Source organism: Peromyscus californicus, unplaced genomic scaffold (assembly GCF_007827085.1).
Source record: "Peromyscus californicus insignis strain IS unplaced genomic scaffold, ASM782708v3 Scaffold_11__1_contigs__length_118956290, whole genome shotgun sequence".
Taxonomy (NCBI): Eukaryota; Metazoa; Chordata; class Mammalia; order Rodentia; family Cricetidae; genus Peromyscus; species Peromyscus californicus.
The window spans coordinates 38,317,400-38,339,317 of record NW_026294402.1 but is presented as its reverse complement, the minus strand read 5'-3'; the positions used below and the strand labels follow the sequence as shown (position 1 = coordinate 38,339,317).

At 52.7% G+C, this 21,918-nt stretch overlaps 1 protein-coding gene and 1 long non-coding RNA gene across 4 annotated transcripts; one reads left to right on the top strand and one right to left on the bottom strand.

Moving 5' to 3' along the window:
- Nucleotides 1-121: 121 nt before the first annotated feature.
- Mcam (melanoma cell adhesion molecule) lies at nt 122-8,796 on the bottom strand. Its single transcript, XM_052757795.1, is given in 19 exon segments — nt 122-1,308; nt 1,719-1,839; nt 2,113-2,234; nt 2,236-2,261; nt 2,428-2,523; nt 2,622-2,703; nt 2,706-2,765; nt 2,870-2,899; nt 2,901-2,992; nt 3,137-3,278; nt 3,355-3,473; nt 3,558-3,720; nt 3,833-3,954; nt 4,075-4,254; nt 6,089-6,176; nt 6,271-6,341; nt 6,431-6,638; nt 6,730-6,860; nt 8,661-8,796. Coding segments are annotated over 19 exon segments (1,950 nt in total). The 5' UTR covers nt 8,728-8,796; the 3' UTR covers nt 122-1,278.
- LOC128122328 (uncharacterized) lies at nt 8,641-14,692 on the top strand. Of its 3 annotated transcripts, none has more exons than XR_008222408.1 (3): nt 8,641-8,754; nt 10,466-11,613; nt 14,115-14,692. It is a non-coding gene; the product is annotated as an uncharacterized LOC128122328 (long non-coding RNA). The 3 variants fall into 3 exon arrangements; XR_008222406.1 differs by lacking the exon at nt 8,641-8,754 and adding an exon at nt 8,838-9,313; XR_008222407.1 differs by lacking the exons at nt 8,641-8,754; nt 14,115-14,692 and adding an exon at nt 8,838-9,313 and having other exon boundaries at nt 10,466-11,746.
- Nucleotides 14,693-21,918: the final 7,226 nt, after the last annotated feature.

Sequence of the window (21,918 nt, the reverse complement as noted above, 5' to 3'; positions counted from 1 at the left end):
TAGGAGTGGGGGAGGGGGGTAGCTGCCAGTTAGCAGCATGCTGCTCAGCTCTGGATGCTCTAGAGGTAAAGGGACAGTCTTCTGAGAGCCTATCATCCATGATGAATGGAAAGCAGCATCATGCTTTTGGGACAATAACACTTTATTTTTCTAACATACATAACATATAAAAGGAAACATTTGCAAATTTACAGACAAAACCATATATATATATATGTATGTATGTATGTATGTATGTACACACACACACACTCACAGATGCACACATACCCCCAAAAGCTCTTGCCAGGCCAAGTTTTCATTTCTAAGTACCATTCTCCCACTTGGACTCTTCAGATCTGGACCCATAAGCTCCCATGTAGAAATTTGGTACTAATATACCTCTAAGCTTAATCCCCATGAACAGTAGACCTCCTCTCTGTCCCATCTCTTATCTTTCAGTCTCCCATTATCCACCGAGGGAATGCAGGAAGCTTGGGCTCAGTAAGTAGTCTTCACTCCAAAACACACAACAAACAGAACAGTGCTTCCTTACTCAGGGATATGTCTGAAGGATTACCACCAATCCCTGACTTCTGCCCAAAGGAAAAATATCCCAAAAGACCCTGAAAGAGCAGCAGGCAGGAAAGTCCAGAAGCAGTGCTGCAGCTGCCTCTGGACTGTGGGGTTCTCTGAAGGACCAGTGTGAACAGTGTATGTGACCACATGCCCAGGTCCCGGATCACATGATACAACTAGCACAAAGACAGCCTGTGAGGAGAGAACACCTGCTCAGAGGGCAAGCCCACTCAGCTGATGTCAGGAGATGGATCTGCAACCACTGGCTGTGTGAGGGAAAAGGAAAAAAAAAATAGCCAGGTGGTGGAGGAGCATGCCTTTAATCCCAGCACTCAGGAGGCAGAGACAGGCAGATCTGTGTGAGTTCAAGGCCAGCCTGGTCTACAGAATGAGATCCAGGACAGGCACCAAGCCTACACAGAGAAACCCTGTCTCGAAAAATGAAAAAAAATAAAAATAAAATAACCCTCCCCACTCCTGGGAGACTGAGGCCCCCAGTCACTTGGGATAAGCATCACTCAGTGGACACAGAGGAGGACTTGGTCTCCAAAACCAGGCCTCCGTGGCCAAATGAGATCTTCCAAATGGCTCTTGTCCCAACTCTCGGCTCTCTGGACCTGGTCTGTAGGGGACCTGAGTAGGGGTCTTCCCTGCTGTCCCTCTGGAGGCTTTAGCTTGGGGTGAAGACTGAGCAGGGAGCAGGAAACTTTGGTGAGTCAGCTAATGCCTCAGATCGATGTATTTCTCTCCCTGAGAATGGGTAGAGAGAAGGAACCAGAACATGAGGAACAGGCAGGTTCACAGCCTGAGCACCAGGAGGGCGGGGAGCAGAGCTGGTGAATCTGCAGCAGCCTTGAGGCGACCAGCAGAAGTGGGGAGGGACGAGAAGAGACAGAAGTCCCCCAGCTGAGTCTGCAGTAGGAGAGATACTACACTTTTAGAGAAGGTAAGGTGGGGCTTCTCTGTCTCTCCAGGGTCCCTCCACCACTCGCCTGGCCTGCCAGTGTCAGTAATTGAAGGCAGGATGGGCCTGCTCCCCATCTCTAACCAAGGAGGAAGGACAGAAAGAGTTAGTGTGTGGGAACAGGTACCATTAGCCCACTTCCCCCAGTTCCTGAAGGGGGTGGGGTCAGGCCCTGGCCTCAGGAGCTGCCTCCTACCTGGTCTCCTGGAGCCCTCTTGTCACCGCCGCTGCCGCCCTGTAGGAGAGCCATCTCTTCTGGGAGCTTATCTGACTTAACTTCAACTACAAATTCACTCTTACGAGTCGGGGGCAGCGTGCTGGGAGGAGGGAGGTGAGAGGTTGGCAACTTGGGGCCAAGGGAAGGGGAGGGCCTTGTGGGATGGATACCCTATGGACTCCGGGGCCAGCTCAGGAAGGGAGAATGCAAGGAGATGTGGTTGATGGAAGTTGGGCAGTGGGCAGTAAAAAAAAGGTCCAGTTTCTGCTCTCAAGGGTAAGTGGGCACTAGGTAGGCAGGGGAGGCCCCCTAGGAGGTAGCAAGCTGGGCAGCCGAAAATGGGGAGGGAGGAGGGGCCATGAGCCTGGCTTACATCTCTTGTTTTCCTGAGCGTCCACATGGCAGTTTGCCCTTCTTGTAGAAGAAATAGAGGGTAGCGCCCAGTACAGCAAGGACCAAGATACACACGATCACAGCCACAATGACGACACCTTTGACTCTCTGGCGGCGGCAGCTTTTTCTCTGTCCGACAAAGACACTTGTAGTCACTCCCTGCCCCAGGCCGCCACACTGCTGTTGCTGCCCCACCCTATCCAGCCCAGGGTGACAGATGGGCTGCTGTTACGTTTCTCGACAGGGCAGAATGGGCACCCTGGCACAGGCCTGTTCTTTGCCAGGCCTGGCTTACCTGTGGAGGTGCTGTTGGCTCTTGTGTGAGGACTGACTGTGGAGGTGCTGAGGCCAGTGGTTTGGCTGAAGTCAGGTGTGAGGGTGGTTAAAGTGACTAGGAGGCAGAGGGGGGGGGGGGTTTAGTAGAAGCGCACGTTAATGCCCGTGCCTGGGCATGCCCCTGCGGGTCCTCTGCAGGGAGGCAGCTCTCACCCAGCTTGAGGATGATATTGGTGGTATTTAAGCCCAGGGAGTTGGAGGCTGTACATTCTGCACCTGTCTCCAGCAGCTCCGGGGGGTCACAAGGACATTCAGGGTGCTCACTACTGTCTGTGGATCTGGGTTCCATTCAGTTGCCTGGAAGTAAATGGGCAACTTACAGAGTGGGAGGATCTCCGGCCATGGCCTCAAAGCCTAGGCAGGGATTAAGAGAATGGGGAAGATAAATCAAGCCTTCTCACCGAGCCATTGACATTCCAGGAGATGGTGGGGCTGAGGATGTCCTGAAGCCTCACAAGATAGATTCAGTACTGCATTCTCTTGTACCCACACCTTCCTCTCCTTTAATACCATCCACGGGGACCCTTGGGGGAGGAAAGGATTAGGCCCCCAAATACCCTGCTTCTACTTCCCACCACAGTTCTCAGGGTGCCAGCGAACTTTTTTGACCTCCAACAGCTCAAAAGCACCCAACTCTGGTGACCTGAACACTATACAAAGGGCCTCACCAAAAATGCCCACGCTGACCAGCTGGGTACGGTTCAAGCCAGGAACATTAGGAACAGATGCCATGCAGAGATAACGTCCCCCTGCTTCCCGTTTCAAGTTGTTTAGCTGGAGAACAGGTCCCTTTCCCAGTAGCTGGCCTGTCTAGGGGTGAGAGATGGGTCAGGGGATCTGAGAAGAAGCAAGCTCTTGCCCACAGTCCCAAAAGCCATCCAGGTACCTTGTCTCTCAGCCACTTGAACTCAAGGTCCTGGTTACTCTCTGCCTCACAGGTCAGTGTGAGGCTATCGCCTTCCTGGGCTTCAGGGGCGGCTGGATTCACTCGGACATCAGACACATCTGGAGGCATAGCAACAGTGTCAGCCTGGGCAGGACCACCAGTTCCCCGCTGCCTCAGGCTGAACCTCCATCCTAGTGCCTCACAGTTCACTAGCAGCTCCTGGGGGTCACTTGATAGGAGGGCCATAGTTTCCAAGTCCAGGCTGTGACACTGGTAGAGCCCACTATGTTGCTTCTGGGCAGGCTCCAGGAACAGGATACCATTTTCATCAGTGGCCTCCTCCTCCATCTCCCCAGTGTTGGAGTTCTGGGAGAGCACAAAAGGGCGAGGGTGAGCCGATGCCCTCCGGCTGCTGGGTCTGCCTCTTTGCCTGTACCCTTGTGCACCCTCCATGCACCCAGCACGGAGCCCTCCGAACCTGCTTGTTGATGGTGAAGTGGGGTTGAGGGTTGCCGTCAGTCAGACATCGGATTTTCACATGATCTCCTTCCTTCAGCAGTCCCATGGGCTCTACCTCCATCCACACTTTTTCTGCAGGGTCTGTGCAGACAAAGTGGAAGACTCTCAGCCCAAGAATTGGCCCTGAATTTGATGCAGAGGGACCAGCAGAAGTTCCAGCAGGTCCACCCCCCAAAACCAGAAGAGCTAGTCAACACTTACAGAAGACAGGGACAGTGACCTCCTTAGACTCCTTCATGCGGTTCCCACTGGGGAGCCGGTAGCTGAGTTCGCAGTAAAACTGGGCATCTTTGTCTTCCTTGACTAGCTGTGCATTCAGAACACTCTGCAGGGTGTACAAGCCACTGGACTCCACAGTCTGGGACGACTGGATCTGAACACCTGGGCAGGGGGGGAAGCAAGGCTTGGCCTCAGCACCCCTCCCGTAAGCTACTCCTGGGGATCAGCAGGGAGATATCTAAGGGAGAGAGAGAGGCCCATGGCCAAATACAAACTGGTAACCCTTCAACCCAGCACTTTTACTGCTTGCTGTCTACCCTAAAAAGGCATTTACACTTTAGCACATACACAAGGATGTGTGCCAGGATCACCCCAGAGACAAAGGAAAATGGAGTTAGGCCAAAGGCTTCGTGGTAGAGCATGTTCTTAGCATGTGTAAGACTTTAGGTTCAAGCCTCAGAATCCAAAGCACAAGTCCAAAGTGATGAAAAATTGAGACATTAAGTGCTATCAGGAGAATGGTAACAACCGCATTATATTCAGTACGACAACAGGAAGCAAAATGGGCTCCATCTGAACAGACTGGCCTGGAAATATTACAAAAAGGGATGTGTTCCCAAATTACCACTAAGGTCAGGGCTTCTTCAGGTCAGCACTATTGATGTTTTGGACCAGAATTAATTCTTTGTGGTGGGGCCACCTTGTGCATTTTAGGATGCTGAGCTATATTTTTTTTTACCTCTACCTACCAGATGCCAATAGCAGCCTCTGTGTTTGTGACACCCACTAATGCCCCCAGACACTGCCAAGTATCCCCCAGAGTGGTATGTATGCAAAAATCACCCCTGGTTGAGACAGTAAAAAGCACAAGCCTTGCCAGGCGGGGGTGGCACACACCTTTAATCTCAGCACTCAAGAGGCAGAAGCAGGCAGATCTCTGTGAATTTAAGGCCAGCCTGGTCTACAAAGCGAGTTCCACGACAGCCAAGACTATTACACAGAGAAACTCTGTCTTGAAAAACCAAGCCAAACCAAAACCATACAAAATGTAAGCCTTGAGCCAGGAGTGGTGGTACATGCATAGAATCCCAGCACTTGGGAGACAGGTAGAGCATCACCAGTTTTAAAAGCCAGCCTGAGTTGCATGGGTTCCTGTCTCAAAACACCACATGAAAATCTCTACACTGTAGCAAACATTTACTTGTGATAGACACAGAAATAGGAATGAAAGAAAATAACAGTCACTTCTGGGAGGAGTTGACCAGAAAGAAATTCCTAGCTTGTTTATAGCCTAAATTTTATCCTTTAAAAACTTTTTTTGTGCGAGCGGTGGTGGTGGCGCACGCCTTTAATTCCAGCACTCGGGAGGCAGAGCCAGGCGGATCTCTGTGAGTTCAAGGCCAGGCTGGTCTACAGAGCGAGATCCAGAACAGGCACCAAAACTACCCAGAGAAACCCTGTCTCGAAAAACAAAACAACAACAAAAAACAACCTTTTTTTGGGGGGCGGGGGAGGGGCTGGAGAGATGGCCCAGGGGTTAAGAGCACTGGCTGCTGTTTGAGAGGTCCTGAGTTCGAGTCCCAGCAACTATCTATAATAGGATCTGATGCCCTCTTCTGGCATGCAGGTATACATTCAGAGGCACTCATACATAAAATACAAGTAAATAAGTACAGAATTTTTGTAACGATTTTTTATGTGTATTAACGTTTTGCCTGAATGAGTGTGTGTGTGTACTGCATGCATGCCTTCTGCCCTTGGAGGTCAAAAGAAGCCATCAGATTCCCTGGAACTGGACTTGTGGATGGTTGTGAGCTGTCATGTGGATGCTGAGAACTGGCCTGGGTCCTCTCCAAACGCAACCAGTGCTCTTAACTGAGCCTACAGTCTGAATTATTCAACATCACCTGTATGGTTCTTCTGTTTGTTTCAATAAAATTTCTAAAAGAACATGCTAGGTGGTCCTCCAGAGCCTAAGTAGTAAGGGGCTACTCACGGTTCTCCTCCTCTTGCAGGGGCCGACCATTCTTGTACCAGATGACTTGAGGAACGGGGTACCCATTCCTCCCCACACAGGTAGCAACCTAAAGAGGACAGGATGGGAGTCTCCTTGCTTCTGACAACCCCCTCTGCCCCAGCTTAGCCCCGTTCACCATCACTTGACCTGCAGCATCTCACCTCCCTAAGCTCTTGCCTGTCCACATGGATGCCCACGACACTGGCCTGGATGGTAGGCTCTTCCGGAGCTTCTACGACAGAAGGGAAATGAACAGAGACGTGGAAACTCATCTTTACCTGGTCCACACTACCCTGAAGGCAGGAATGAAGGGGCACTCACTGTAGACTTGAAGCTCAATGTAGTGATCCGGGAGCCGTGGCCGCTTGCTCTTACACAGGAACATCCGCTCGTCGTGGGGAGTGACTTGACTCAGGGCCAGAGTAGCCCCTGAGTCCTGGAGGCTAAGGCGGTGCTCATATTCCCCAGATTCACTCTGGCCCTGGCCCTGGCGCACACGGAAAATGGGTATCTGCCTCTCCTTGTGAATCTGAGGGCAAGGAGCAGAGAGATGAGCTACCCACCTGAGGGACAGCGCTTCCCACCTACTGCGGCCCGCCCTTCAAAGCCCAGGCACTCACCAAAAACCAGTCCACATGGCTGAAGTTGCCAGAGGAATGCGAGGGGCCACACTTGAGAAGCGCTGTGCTGCCCACTTCCACCTCCACGGGTTCTGGTGTGAGTGCAGGTTGTTTTTCCTCTCCTGGCACACCTGGGCAAGGGGAGGAGCACGCCCAGCAGCCTTGTCAGCTCCAACTGCTCCATCCTGTCCTGTCCCCTCTCCTCTCCTGGCTCACTGCAGCGGTTCTACTCTCTAAGGGTCTGGAAAGGGCCCTGTCCTCTCTCTACCTTTAAGGTCACCGTACCCTCACCCCAACCTGGGTCAGTTCTCTCCCAGTGGAATATGGACTGGAACATAGAGTGACTGTGGGGTACTGCTTAAAAGAAACTGGCGGAGAGACCGATAAGGGGAACATGGGCTATGGGCCAAGAGGAAGGCCCCTTTGCTCCTGGGCCCCTTCCTAGTCCTGGTGAGCTCAGACTATGAGAATGCAAGGCATGTGCCAGGCTGGGGCACAACAGGCCCCTTTGTGTCCCCACCTCCCCAGGGAAGACGTCACTATTCTACCCTCTGCCCCCCAAATCCTCCGGAAGACACGGTGAGCCGGGCCAGAGGCTACGGTTCATACTCCTGAAGCAGCATGTCAAGGAACACTGCAATACAATCTGAAGACCCCATCCAAGTATAGAGGGGTCAGAATCTCCCCCAGGGGTTAGGCCAAGAACCAAAGAGTGGGCAGGAGTGACGTCAGTGGTGCCAGCATGCTGCCAGCCCTTTGAGAAGGTGATGTCACTGGACACAATCTGGCTGGACACTAGGATGCCTAGATTGTGTGGCTTCCAGACTGGAGGGCAGGTAGGGTGGTCTTCAACCAAGAGCAGGAACCTTGGAATCTGTTTTCTGAGAGCCAGAAGCGCAGGGCAGAGTGAGGCTGGGTTTGCTGCGCTGCAGCTGCCTAGCTGGCTTAGCCCTTTCCCCAGAAATAAGGTCAGACTGGGAGGCACTAGACTGGAGTAGTACCCCAGGGACAAGGCTGGCACTGGGCAAGAGGCCAGAGAAGTGGGTAATGCCCAGCCCTCCCCTTCCCCAGCCCGACCAGTGGCTGGGACGGGATAAGGAGCCAAGAATAACACGCCAACACCGCTGCAGGCCATGCCAGGGAAGCCCGGACCCAGGAGCGCCTGTCTAGAGATGGCTCAAAAAAAAAAAAAAAAAAAAAAAGCTCCGAGGTGCCCAGGCACTCTTCATCGGACTCTAGTCTCTAACAGAAGCTGTTTCTATTGTAGAACTCCACTCGTCGTCTGTACCCCTGTGATCCCGTCAAACCGGGAGGCACGAGGCGACCCACACCACCCGCCACTGCCCTTGCCAACGCCCAGCCGGAGCAGAAGCCACCGGCCCTCCTCCCTCGCTCACCTCCAAGCTGGCGTGAGGCCCAGGCGGAGGGGGAGGGGTCGGCGCCCCCCTCCAGCAAGGGAAACAGCCTTTTCCAGCAACAGGCGGGCACGGGATGCACGGGTTGGGGATGCGCCCCAGCCGCGCCTCTCTGCCCGGGCACCCAGAGCAAGCACCTGCGGGAGGCCGGCCCCAGAATCCTGCAGAGGCTCGGCCCCACCCCTTCCCGCTCGCCGCTGCAGCCTCCTGGCTGGGTCCGTTACCAGAATACTCTAGAACCTAGGCTGCAAACCCGCGGCAAAGAACTTGCACGCACGCGGAGCGCCTGGGAATCGGGGACTCGGTCTAGAAGCGCCCGCCTGGGTGCAGAGCCTCTGCCTTGCTGCCAGCTCTGATTTCCGGCACACTCCGGCTCCGTCGAAGACATCTCCCCCAACTCCCAACGTCTGGGCCCTGCGAGACCCGGGTCGGTCCCCGACCCCCCCTCCCCATCCCCCGACACACACACACACACACACACACACACACACACACACACACACACACACAACTCACCCGTGGCGCGGCGACAGCAGCAGCAAGCGGCGAGCAAGAAGGCGCAGACCAGCCTGGGCAGCCCCATGCTTCCCCGACGGAAGGAGAGAGCCAAGTGAGGAGCTCGCGGCCGTCGGGGGCTGACGTCAGGGGGGCGGGGGAGGGGACCCCGGGCGCCGCCCGGCCCCGCCCCGCGCAGCCCCCCGCCCCCGCCCCGCGCCCTAGGGGGCGGGCCCGGGTGCGCCGGCTGGGAGCTGCGCCCCGATCCCGGCCTGGAGGCCAACTCCCGCTTCCCAGCCTCCTGGCTTGGAAAGGTTGAGGGAGCAATGACAGGTGTCCTGAGGCTCAAATAACTGGCTGAGGCGGCAGAAGAAGCTGGCCCGGTCGTCTTAGAGCCGTCCTGGACGCAGTAGCAGCGCTCACTCACTCGGGTTTGGCCACTACCAGCGGGTGTAGCCCCGGGGACCCTCTGGCAGAGGAACAGGAGAGCGGTGTCCCTGATGGGGGCCTCCCGGTCAGGCTCCTCTGCCCTGCTTTGGAGGCATGGAGCTGGCCCTGGTCGCCTTTTAGAACACCGCTTCACTGCGGCGGCTGCCGGCTTGGCACAGCTCCAGAGTCTCCGCTGTCCTGGCAGCCCTGGAGGAAGAACTGTGCCAGGTCCCACAGACCTAGAGGTGCCGTCAAGGGGGGCTGGGGGGTTGGAAACCGTGCCTTTTAGGTTGTTCTTTCATATTCAAGTTTCTGCAAGACCCTCTTACACTCGAGAAGGGAGGAAAGGGGCTGAATTCACAAGCCCACGGTCCACATCCAGGCCCAGATAATTCTGTTCCAACCCTCTGCATGCCTTCCTACCTGGTCTCCACCCCAGTTTCCCCTCCCCTGAATGAGGAAAGGTTAGTATTAATGGATGTGGAAATCCCTAGCTTGCCCCCAGAAACGTATTGTATTAATAGAGGTGGAAGTCCCTAGCTTTCTCCCAGAAACCTATTGTTCCTCTTAATGCTTGAAAGCTGTCCCTGCCTACTGCTGTACCCATCCTCAGCTCTCTCACACTGCTGGTCGTGGCTCAGCGGCTGGAGGAGTCAGATATGGATCAGCTGCAGAGCCCTGATAACAGTCTCCTACACAGCATGAGGCTAGCTAGGGACCCTCCCCTGTCCAAACCCCAAGTTCTCCCTGAGTCTTTTGAACTCTCAAACTAAGACACAAAAAGACCCCAGCACCATAGCTTCAGGAAAGGTTTCACACCTGCTGAGACTCTCACCAGGGAGTCGCAGGGGTCTGGGTTTAGGGTAGTGGTCTGTGACCCTGCAGGCAGCAAGAAGCCTTGGAGGAGGGTGAGGCAGCACGCACCAGAGACGGCCAGGTGACTTGAGAGAATGCTCTGGTTGCCTTCTGATGACTCAGAGGACGGGCAAACCACATCAACCTCATCTTTCAGAGTCTCATTGACCCCTCCTCCCTGTCCATTAGTCTCCAGCCAGAGCCATGCCAAGCCTGCCAGGCTGCTGGCTTAGGCCCTTGAGGGGAGACAGTAAGAGGGTCCTGCCTCTACCGCCCAGAGTGAAGTGATGGACCCCGGCCCCTGGCCCAGAGCACAATAGGAAGATAAACATGTTTCTCTGCAGCAATGGCTAAAGGATGTTGTTTGACAAGACAGGCTAAGTGCTGCACCGCGCGCGCGCGCGCGCACGCGCGCGCGCGCGCACACACACACACACACACACACACACACACGCACACACACACGCACACACACACACACACACACGCATGCACACACACACACACACACATCATTAACGTATCGTTCTCTTTTCTGGCAGCCTGGATCCAAAGCCAGCTAACCACCAAGGACAGTCAATTCTTCCTCTTCGATTGATGCCAGGTGGAGGCTGACGGAGTCATTTCTGCCGTGGACGGGAAATAAGATTAGAGCCCAGGGTGACATCCCGTCCCTCCCGGGTGTACATACCAAAGCAAACAAACGTACTGTACTTTAAGAAACCTGGCCCCTGGGGCCAGACCATGTAGTAACAGGTTCTGAGAGATGAGTGGCCCCGGGACTCTCGTCATTGTTTCTGTGTCTCATTTCCTGTGAGGGCTTTGAAGACACCACCTTAACATTTGCAAAGAAGAGCTCTGAAGACTCTCCGGGGACAGGCATCCCTTCACCTGGATTCTGCACTACCCTGAGGACAGGACGCCTTTGGTGGAACCTCCCCTAAGTTATTGGGACGGTGGCAATGCCTAGTGTGCCAACGCCTTCACCCTCACTCCGTGTCGGGTGCACAAAGCCCTGTCTCCTGCTTGCTTGGACTTTGGGGCCACAAAGGATGATCTCTGTCTGAAGTTGGGCAGGTCCTGAGAATTTGATCTTTCTGGTGACACAGATGCCCGCAGCTGTTAGCTTATTAGGAAAAACCAAAAGCACAAGACCCTGATACCGGCACATTTATGTGCCAGGTAGACAGCATTAGCTGACCGGTGGATACCCGGATACCCGAGCTGTAGTCAGCTACTTCCAGACTCCCAGCCTGAGTTCAAGAGTGGTTTGGACAACACCGGGAGAGCACACCCCACTTATCTTGCCTTACAAGTACCGGGTTTTTATCAAAAAAGAGCCCAATAAGGTATTTTTTAAAGATTAGAAAGGAAAAAGAATAGTAATTCTTTTTAAGATGAAAGAAGCAGCAGCAGTGTTAGCCGCAGCTGCCCGGAGCCTCAGGCTGGCAGGGAAAGATCAGGGACACACAGTTTAGGGATGGTTTTTGTGAAGGGGGCATTTTGAAATTCCAAACCAGAGACGGGTCAGGACCCCGGAGAGGACTCAAAGAGCCATGAATGAGAAGGGCGAGCACAGGGCTCAGTGTGGGTGGATGTGGGGCCTTCAGCTCGTCTAAGACACCAGGGAACAGCGCATCAGGACTTCCAGTAAACCAGGAGTGAAGCCAGATGAGAACAGAAGAGGAAGGTGAGAGGTGGCACACTATGGTGAGGCACACTGAGGCTGGGTGGGGGAGTGGGCCCCATCCTATGTCCTGTCAGCTACCGCCTCCCCATGTAGTTGGGGTTTTCCATTCCTTATTAAAGTGGGGAAGAGTCGAGTTGGAGGTAAAAAGACAAGGATGCCCCACCTCCTTGCTGGGAAGGGTGGGCTGGGCCGAGGAAGGAAATGGATAAAGACATGCTTGCAGCTGTGATGAGGAGCTTGGGGGTAGGCAGCAACCTTGGCATCTGTAGAGGCTGGGGAACCACCTCCCCCCCCCCCCCAGCCTGGCCAGAAAACAGGATCCTGGAGGGTCAGCAGGAGACTTTGCAGAGTAGGGGATCTGCTCTGGGAGGACACCGTGCAGAGTGAAAATCAGGGTGGGTGGAGGGTGGGGGTCAACTGCTGTTGAGGACATCATCAAGCCAGGAAACCGGATACTGGGGGGTGGGTGGAAGATGTGGGGGAAGAAATTGAATGGAGGGAAGCCGTCTCTACTCTGGCCGGACACGAAGTCTCACTCATGTCCTCCGCACCTGACCCAGGGCAGGAGGAAGGAGGTGCAGGCTGTTTTGGGGTGCACACCAACAGCAGCATGGGAGAAGGAGATGGTGGCTTTGGGGGGGTGGTGGGAGGAGCTATTTTTAAACTTGGAAAAACCGTGAGTTCATCTCCACCCTGGAGGCGGCAAAAGGCTCTATTGTGCAGGGGTCGGAGAGAGGGGAGGCACGGGAGGGGGGGAGGGGGGGTGAGAGACACAAAGGGGAGGATTATGTTGGAGCAGGGTGGAGGAGGGGCGTCGGCGTCACAGCTGCCCTACTGAACCTTAGGGCTGCTCGGGACTTAGTCTAGGGTGGGGACTTCCACAGGCCCAAACCCCGCTCTTGGGGAGCTGGGGTCTGTAGCATCCGGTGGTTCATCCTGGGGAGGGGGCTGGATGGTGGGATTCCCACCGCCTGGCTTTCCCATGGACTGCTGGGTCCGTTCCCAGGATCCCAACATTCCAGGACTCCCCTGGGAGCTTCGGCCTCTTCTCTTGGCCCCTTCCTTGCGGTAGTGTTGGGGGTGGGGTGGGGTGGGAGTAAATGTGAACGACTCTGGATACTTCCTAGAGACTAGGAACCCTTAAAACCAACAAAGCGGTAGTGGATGGGGTTTGTTGACAGAGGTCACGGCCCTTCCATCCTTGTTCTCAGCCCTTGTGAATACTTAGGCCACAGTCTGGCCCTCTGGTCACCTCTGACCCTAGGGGTCTGTCCTGGTGCAGTCCACCTGCCGGCTGCTACGCAGAACCTAGGATCTCTTCCCGGGGCGGGAAGGCGCTGCTGCAGCCCCGGGCTCCGAGGTCCTGCCCAGGGGGGGATGCGGAGCGGGAGGCGGGGCATCCGGCCGTGCTCACCAACCCAAACATTACCAAAAATGCTCAGGCTGCTCGGTCGAGTTGGGAGGGGGACTATGGGATTCTCCGGAAACCCCGAATCCGGTCTCCGAGTCTTTCCCAGCGCGCCCGGTGATTCAGTCGGTCCGGTCACCCCTCTGCGAAGGGCGGGGGCAGATCCCGGGGGAGAATGGTGCAGCGGTGTGGCTGTGCCCTAGGGTCCAGGGCCGAGTGGGACCCCGCGGGCGGGATTCTGCCCAGGCACCCGGGTCCCGGGCGGCGGGCGCTCTGCAGCTCCGCGTGGAGCAAGTCCTGTCCTAGTGGAGTCCTAGATCCGTAGCCTCTGGGCTCACACCCTCATCCTACTTCCCGGTCCCTAGCATAGATCTGGAGAAAAAAGGATGCCGGGCCCCAGGCCGGATGCTGAGAGTTTATACCTACCCCCTTAGGGAGTTTCATATCCGCTCTTCCAAATACCACCACCCAGGGGGAGGAATGTCCCCAGAGGGCTGCTGCTTAAGTTTGACATTGCATTGTCCCGGAGGCAAAGACCAGCTGGTCCACTGTTGGGGAGCTTATGGGAAATCGGGACACATCACGTTCTGGGTCTACTGGCCACTGTGTTCTCGGAAGGACATGGGTACACCCTCTTTCAGCCAGCTTCCAGAAAGAGACGGGATGGGGCTGGGACCTTAAGGTAGTAGACTTGAGAAGAAAGGAGACAGTCAAGGTCGACCTGCAGCCTTTCCATACGACATACCCTGATGGCTTGGGCCATCAAGGAACTCCAAATGTAGAGATCACGGGATTTGGACCCAAACTGGCTCAGAAGGGAAGGTGCCGCTTCCCCTTCGAGCGCCTGTCCAGCTGGAAGCCGTGAGGTCTCCAACACTCCAGCAGTTTGAGAACTCCGGCAGTGAGGGGACTGGGAGCCTTGAGAACAGCTTCCTACCTATTTATAGCCGCTAACCTCAAGCGAGGAGAGAAGACAGGGCTCCGAGGGAGGGAAGAAGCTGCGCTACCCCTATTTACATAAGACTTTACAGCTTAGGACTTTTCACTTCGGGGCCCCGCTGTGGTGACCCATGTTTATTTTGATCTTTAACAGCAGAAAATGACAAAAGGTGGTTGCCTGCTCGCCCTCCAGCTCGCCTGAACAGGCCTGTAGTCCCAGCATTTAGGAAATGGAGATACGAGGTTGGTAGCCAGCCTGGACTTCTATGGTGAGACCTTAACTTAAAAAACAAACAAACAAAACCTTTTAGCGGTGCAGTGGTGACCCACGCCTTTAATCCCAGCACTCGGGAGGCAGAGGCAGGGGATCTCTGAGTTCCAGGCCATCCTGGTCTACAAGTTGAGTTCCAGAACAGCAAGGACTACACAGAGAAACCTGGTGCCGGGAAACTTTCAGAGGAAACTATGCTCAGGGTGCAGGCATATGCTTTTCCCGTACTTGGGAGGCTAAGGTGGGGGGGTTGAGGCTAGTCTGGGCAAAATTCAAGACCCTGTCTCAAACAAAAGTTACAGGACCTAAAGTAACATAGCTTATGACTGATAGAATCATTTTTTAAAATTGTGTTGAAGTGCATGTTTTTAACTCCTGTGTATAATCCCAGCACTTAGAAGGTAGAGAGGAGGAGCAGGAAGTTCAAGATCATCCTCAGCTGACAAGGTGAATCTGAAGTCAGCCTGGGATGCTGAGACCCAGTCTCAAAAAAAAAAAAAAAAAAATGCACACAATACAAAGTTATTTAACCATTTAAAAGTGAATATTTCAGTGGTGCTAAGTATATTACTAGAGTTTTCTGGCAAAAGTCCCACTCTGGGAATACCCACAGAGTAGACACATTATTTCAATAAACCAACTAAAGTGATAAGTGTAGCTGGTTGGGGTAGTACATGTATGTAATCCCCACACTTGGAAGACTGAGGCAGGAGGATGACTTTATATTAGGGATCAGTCTGGGCTACACAGTAAACCCTGTGTCAACCTTCTCCCACTCTCACTTAAAAAAATAAAATAAAATAGCCGGGCGGTGGTGGTGCATGCCCTTGATCCCAGCACTCGGGAGGCAGAGCCAGGCGGATCTCTGTGAATTCGAGGCCAGCCTGGTCTACAGAGTGAGTTCCAGGAAAGGCGCAAAGCTACACAGAGAAACCTTGTCTCGAAAAACAATAAGTAAATAAATAAAATAAAAAAGAAAGAAAAGAAAAGTGAAGGACAGAGAGAGAAAAGAGGTTTACTCAAGGTGGCCACATCTGAAAGTTCTGTGTGTCTCAAAGGGCTGATAGGGACTTTGATTTTTTTTTTTTTTTTTTTTTTTTTTTTGAGCTGAGGATCCAACGCAGGGCCTTGTGCTTGCTAGGCAAGCGCTCTACCACTGAGCTAAATCCCCAACCCTGGGACTTTTATTTTTTAGGAAAAGAAAGTAATAGCTCAGGGCTGTCTGAGCCAGTGCGCTTCATTGGGCCATTGGTGGGTTATGATCTGAATGCTTCTTGGGGGGTGGCGGATGGGGGGTCTGGAGAAGTTGGCATCCCACGGTTGATTGAGGGGAGCAGTCTGAGTCCCATGAAATGGTCACATCGCAGGCTTTGGTTTTCATGGAATAAGGGTGACCCGTTCTGGAAGCCCACCAGGGCCTGGAGTAGTGTTGTCCCTTGTCATACGGATATTTAGCAATCAGTCCTGCCATCAGGAGGAAAAGGGCACAGGTGCAGAGCTGAGTGAGAGTCCACAGGGAAGGACGGTGACAGTCCCTTCAGCTACATCCTCAGGGTTTTTGTTTTCTGTCAGAACTTCTAAATTAGCCTGAGAAACTGAAAAAAAAAATATTTTTGGTTGGTTGTTTTTGTTTTCTTTTTTTGGCTGTCCTGGAACACTTTGTAGACCAGGCTGGCCTCAAACTCATAGAGATCTCCCTGCCTCCACCTCTGGAGTGCTGGAATTAAAGGCGTGTGCCACCACTGCCTGGCTTGTTTTTCTTCTTTCTTTCTTTGTTTTTTTTTTTTTTTTTTTTTTATTTTTATGTAGCCAAGGATGACTTTGAACTTCTGAACTTCTGGTCTTCCAGACCTGATACCGTGGTATTATAGGCATGTGCCACCTTGCTTGTTTGATGCGATGCTGTGGATCAAACCCAGGATTTCATGAGTGCTCGGTGAGTACTCTACCAATGAGCTACATTCCCAGCAAGCCGTGAAGAGTTGAAGGAAAGTTTCTCTAGCTCCTAGACCTCTGAACTCCAGCAGAAGGAGGAGAGCTGAATTAAAAGCTGAACCCTGTGGAACTGAAAGGAGGTTGGAACAAGGAGTTAGAACAGGGAGTGTCAGAGCCTTGTCCTCAGGCCTCCACCAGCCAGGAAAGTCTTTCTGGAAACCTGGAGGTGTCAATGAAAGATCAGCTGTAGAAGAAGGGGTGGGGGTGGTGTGTGTGTGTGTGTGTGTGTGTGTGTGTGTGTGTGTGTGTCAGTGGGGTGTAGTCCCAGGACTTGAGAAACAGAAATGGGAGGCCTGTTGTGTTGCTGCAAGTTGGAAGCCAGCCTAGTCTACATAACAAGATCCTGTCTCAAAAAAAAGCAAGAGCTGGCCATTCCAGGCAGGGGAAATGGCACCATCATAGAGAGGGAAGGGGGAGGAAGGAAGCCAGGCAGGATTACACATACTTGTAAACCCTCAGCATTTGGGAGGCAGAGGCAGGAAGATCAGGATCTCAGGTCTGTCCCGGGCTACATGACAGCCTGTCTCCAAAACAAAATGGCCTAGCATGGTGGTGCATGCCTGTCTTTAATCCCAGAACTTGGGAGGCAGAAGCAGGTGGATCTCTGTGAGTTGGAGGCTGGTCAAAGAACATAGTGACACCCTTGTCTTAAAAACAAACAAACAAATCCGAAAGAGAAACCAAGAGGAAGGGCAGAGAGCAAGGCGCCCTCAGCCCAGCTGCAGTTCTGTGTCTTCTGGTGAGGGGGTGGGGGGATAGGGGGTGGGTGTGTGTGTGTGTGTGTGTGTGTGTGTGTGTGTGTGTGTAATAATCAGAGAAGACTGATCAGACATGGGTCTTTATTAGCCGGCCTGTGACTACACTGGGATCCCGAACACCCAGTGTAGACCTGAGCCTTTCTCAGGTGAGCTTTAAGCACAAAAACCATGTTCTGGGTTGACATACTTCAGTTAACAAGAACAGTTAGCCAGAAGCGGGACTTCGGAAGCCGAAAAGCAAGGTTAGTCCAGTTGGAGACTTTCCTAGAACGATGGACTCTGGTGGATTATTTCTTTGTTCTTATTTTTGGCAGGTGGTACTGTCTGCTTGCCGAGTTTTACAGCCTGGGTGGCACTTCCCATCATGGAGTCGGTTGGGTTAAGGTCTGGGGGCCTACTAAGCCTGGGGCCGGGTTACAGAGTTTCCAGGCAGCTCTCTGGCTAGGAGGCAAGTGAGGAGGCCGGGTGCCCTGCCTTGTGGCTATATTTTCACAGCAAGCCTACAGTCGTTCCCGTTATATGCTTACTTCAGGAGAAATTTTGGGCTACCCTACCCAGCCTTGGTGAACCGGTAGTGTTCAATGAAGAGTGTGTTAGTTACATAGCTAAGTAGAAATTCACCAGGGAGGAGGGTCCGTTCAGACGCGGCAGGATTAGGTTATGGGGAAACATCTTGGATTTCAAGGTAAGTTAGGCAATGGGAAGCCGCTGCTGGGTTTTGAGCAATGGCAGAGCAATGTGACGAAATGGGAATTTGACTTCTTTACACTGGTGTCTTGGTGTCTTCTTGGCCCACGCGCGCCCCCTGGCGTCTTTCATTCGTACTGTTCCCTCGTTTTACCGAGTAGGTGGGAGGACGCAGGAGGCCTGGAATTGCAGGATTTCATCAGAGTTACAGAAACGCAGGCTTCCTGTGTCTGATTTCATTTTATCCTGAGTGATGACAAAGCACTCGTGGCCAAACGAGGTGACAGAGAAGGTTCCAGGTCAGGAGAGGGCGTGGCAGCGGCCCCCTTCTCCTGCCTAACACCGTGCCTTTGGAATGGAGTCCATTAGGGAGCAACTCAGCCCGGGGGGGGGGGGGGGGGGGGTGACCACGAAGACAAAGTCCCTGTATCTGAAAAGCGGATTCATAACGAGGTAGGCAAGGACATGAGCAGTTATAATAAAATGTGCCAAGCACTGGGCAACAAACTGCCCGAAACAGCGGCGGACGACAGCCGCGTGGGTCAAGGGCAGCTTCCTGGAAGAGCGCCACCTAGCCTCATTCAGAGGGCCGAGCTGTAGGGTAGCCAGGTAACTGGACTTGGGCTTTGCAGTCTAGGGGGTGGCGCAGCACGCTCTGTGCAAGGCACTGCTGGCCCTCCCTGCGACGGAGGAGGGAGGCTACTGAAGACAAGGCTGGATTACAGACGATTTGTAAATTGTGATAAATTATTAACAGCAGCAGGGTGTGCGCCATGGTTTTAAGGAAGGGAGCAATCCCAAGCTACTTTAAATCCATTAAATAAGTTCAGGCCCCAGAGGGCCAGAACCAAAGAAGGCCTTGCTTTCCAAGATTCCATTTCCCTTCAAAGTCCCTTCTCTCCCTTAGATGGTGGAGTTTGGAAATATCTAATTTTTTTTTCTAGGGAGGCAATCTCCAACAACATATAGGGTGTGGCCTTGTTTTAGCTATTTGTTCCCTACATGGGACTGATTTTTTCTTGGCAGCCTCTTCTGCTTCCCATATCCACACGGAGGAGGATACAACCCTTGGCTGAGGCCTTAAAGACCAACGGCCTGGACGCCATGGAGGGGAGTACTAGGCAGCTGTCAGAAAAGCAAGTCTGCTATAGTCATGCTCAGAATGTAGTTTTCTCTCCCTCCACCTTTACCTTCCTTTCTTTTCTTCTCCTGTCCTCTTCCTTGTCTTTTTTTTTCTTCTTTCATTCTGTGTGTTTTGAGAAAGACTCTTTCTCTGTAGCCTATGCTCACCTGGAACTTGCTATGTGTAGTCCATGGAGATACTTCTGGCCTGGCCTAAATTCTAGGATTGCAGGATTGAGCCACCAAGCCTGGCCTAGAATATAGTTTTCTTTTTCTTTTGTTTTTCTTTTTTCGAGACAGGGTTTCTCTGTGTAGTTTTGGAACTGTCCTGGAACTCACTCTGTAGACCAGGCTGGCCTCGAACTCACAGAGATCCGCCTGGCTCTGCCTTCCAAGTGCTGGGATTAAAGGCGTGCGCCACCACCGCCAGGCTAGTTTTCTATTACAAATTTGGCAGTAGGGCTGCGGAGATGTCTCGTTGGTCAGGGCACTTGCTGCCAAGCCTGAAGACCTGAATCCAGTCTCGGGGAACCAACTCCCGAAAGTTGTCCTGTGACCTCCACATGTAAGGAGATATAAGCCCATCTCAGTCAACTCACCGAGTGGGCGGGGCAGCCTGTGTGTGTCAGTCCAATGTTTGGACCAATCGCAGCCATTTGTTTGGGCCATTCACATCCTTACCTCTTAGCATGATGGAATCCCTCTGCTAAATCACCAATGGAAGTCTTTCCCCCATGACTAAGGTGGAAATGGTTACAAGGTCACCTAGAGTTCATCAAGGCTTGGTATAGTGAAATTTCTGCTACCTTCAGGAGCTCTGGCAATCAGCGGCAGTCTGCGTAGTTAACGCAAGGTATCCATAGTGTGTTCTAGACTGCTGATGCTGGAACGGGATTGGCTGTGAGACCGGCAGTCCTTTTGCTCAGGGGGGTCGGGGAGAGTCAGTGAGCTGCTAGTTACAGAAACTGTCACAAGCCTTTGCCTATTTACAGGAAAATGATCACTAGTGGGCACGTTCATAATATAAACAGAAAGAATTTATTAACACTAATAGTGATTTTTCACAGATTCAGAGTTCACCACCTGCCGGCTGCCCCAGAGTGCCACCTATGTGTGTCAGTGGTAAATGTCAATATGAATCAACCAAGACCTGTAGAATGTATGATGCGATGGATTGGATGAGTGGGCAAATCCCCGCGCAAAGTATGGGTCTCAGTTAATAATAATGAATATGAATATATAAGCATAGACTCTTCATTGGTCGATGGGGGAAAACAGAACTTGTTTTGCTTTTTTACATTCTTTAAAATATTTTTAAAAATTTGCTTATTGTTATTATTTTGAGACAGGTTCACACTCTGTAGCTGTGGTTGTCCTGGAACTCACTGTGTGTTTTACCTGAATGTGTGTGCATGTACCATCTACATACCTGGTGCCTGAAGAGATTGAGGAGGGTGTTGGATCCCCTGGGACTGGAGTTACAGATGGTTGTGAGCATGTAGGTGCCCTTTAGTTTTTGAGACAGGGTGTCAAACTTCTTATGTAGTCAAGGATGACCTTGAACTCTGCAGTCTCTAGCTTCCATCTGCTGAGCGCTGAGATTATAGGCAGGTGCCACGAAGCCAAGTTTAAAATGGGGGGGGGTGCGTTCAAGACAGGGTTTCTTTGTGTAGCCCTGGCTGTCCTGGAAGTCGCTCTGTAGCCTTGAACAAGAATTTTTGTTGTTGTTTTGAGGGCTAGCAAGATGGCTCAGTGGGTAGAGCACGAACACCCGATCAGAAGTACTTACTTGGAAGCTAAGGCAGGAGGATTGCCTCAAGTTTGAAGCCAGTCTGGGTTACACAGTAAGACCCTGTCACAAGACACTTGCTTCTGAGGGGAGACAAGAAGGACAGATGGGGACGCTTTCATATTCTTGGAGGGCACATTTACACTTCCCATTGCGGACAGGCATCTGCAGGCACTCCTTGCAAATGGCTCGACAGGGACACCACCAGTGATTTGCTTGGGAAGCCCTGAGCTGACCCCTAGACCAGGTGAAGGTGCAGTAGAAGGAGCACAAGCCCAGCCCCCTTGGGTGTGTGCAAACCCAGCTGCACCGAGAGGCAGCATGAGGAGAACCGTCAACACTTCCAACCGCAGAGACCAGGCTGGCACCTGACCTGGAGCGGGGAGACTAAACTGAGGGATGACTGATTATGTTCTCAAGCCCTCTAAGGTTTGCTAGCTGGAGATGTGAGGGAAGGCAAATCTAGGGTCTATTACTCATTCATTCATTCATTTATTTTGAGACAGAGTCTTACTATTTAGTTCTGGCTGGCCTGGAACTTGCTATGTAGACTAGGCTGGCCCCATATTCATAGTGATCTGCTTGCCTGTCTCCCAAGTGCTGAGATGAAGGGCGTGTCCTGATACATCTGGCTTGCTCTCTAGGATGTTGATCCTGTCTTCTCAGATTGCTGGCTCTCTGAAGAAGCACAGCTTAGAGAGTCATTTCCTATCTGGGCTTATTGGCGTCTGTGGTGGCCGGCAATGGCTTGCTGTACTTCTGGAACCGCGGCAATGGCTTGCTGTACTTCTGGAACCACAACTGAAATGGCTTGCTGTACTTCTGGAACCGCTACTGGAACGGCAGGAGCATCCAAGTGCTTCTCTTCCCTACACAACCACAGACCTCGTGGCTTTTGTACACAGTGACTTCATGTTTCAAGGACATGGGTTCTGAGGCGTGCCACCAGGTAGAAGGCGCGAGATCATGAGCTCATGATGGTGTTCAGCTAATCCTCATCCAGGCCAGGGGACTAGGTAGCCAGCCACCAACTGCCTGGCCCGAAGGAAAATGATTCAGCTTCCTCTTGATGGGCTTTGCAATATGCAACATAAACAGAGCTGTCCCCTCCCCAGCCTCCTGTCCTCTAATCTGTCACAATCCATGCTTTTAACCCAGTTTTTTTTTTTTTTTTTTTTTTTTTTGGTTTTTCGAGACAGGGTTTCTCTGTGTAGCTTTGCGCCTTTTCCTGAAACTCACTTGGTAGCCCAGGTTGGCCTCGAACTCACAGAGATCCGCCCGGCTCTGCCTCCCGAGTGCTGGGATTAAAGGCGTGCGCCACCACCGCCCGGCTTCA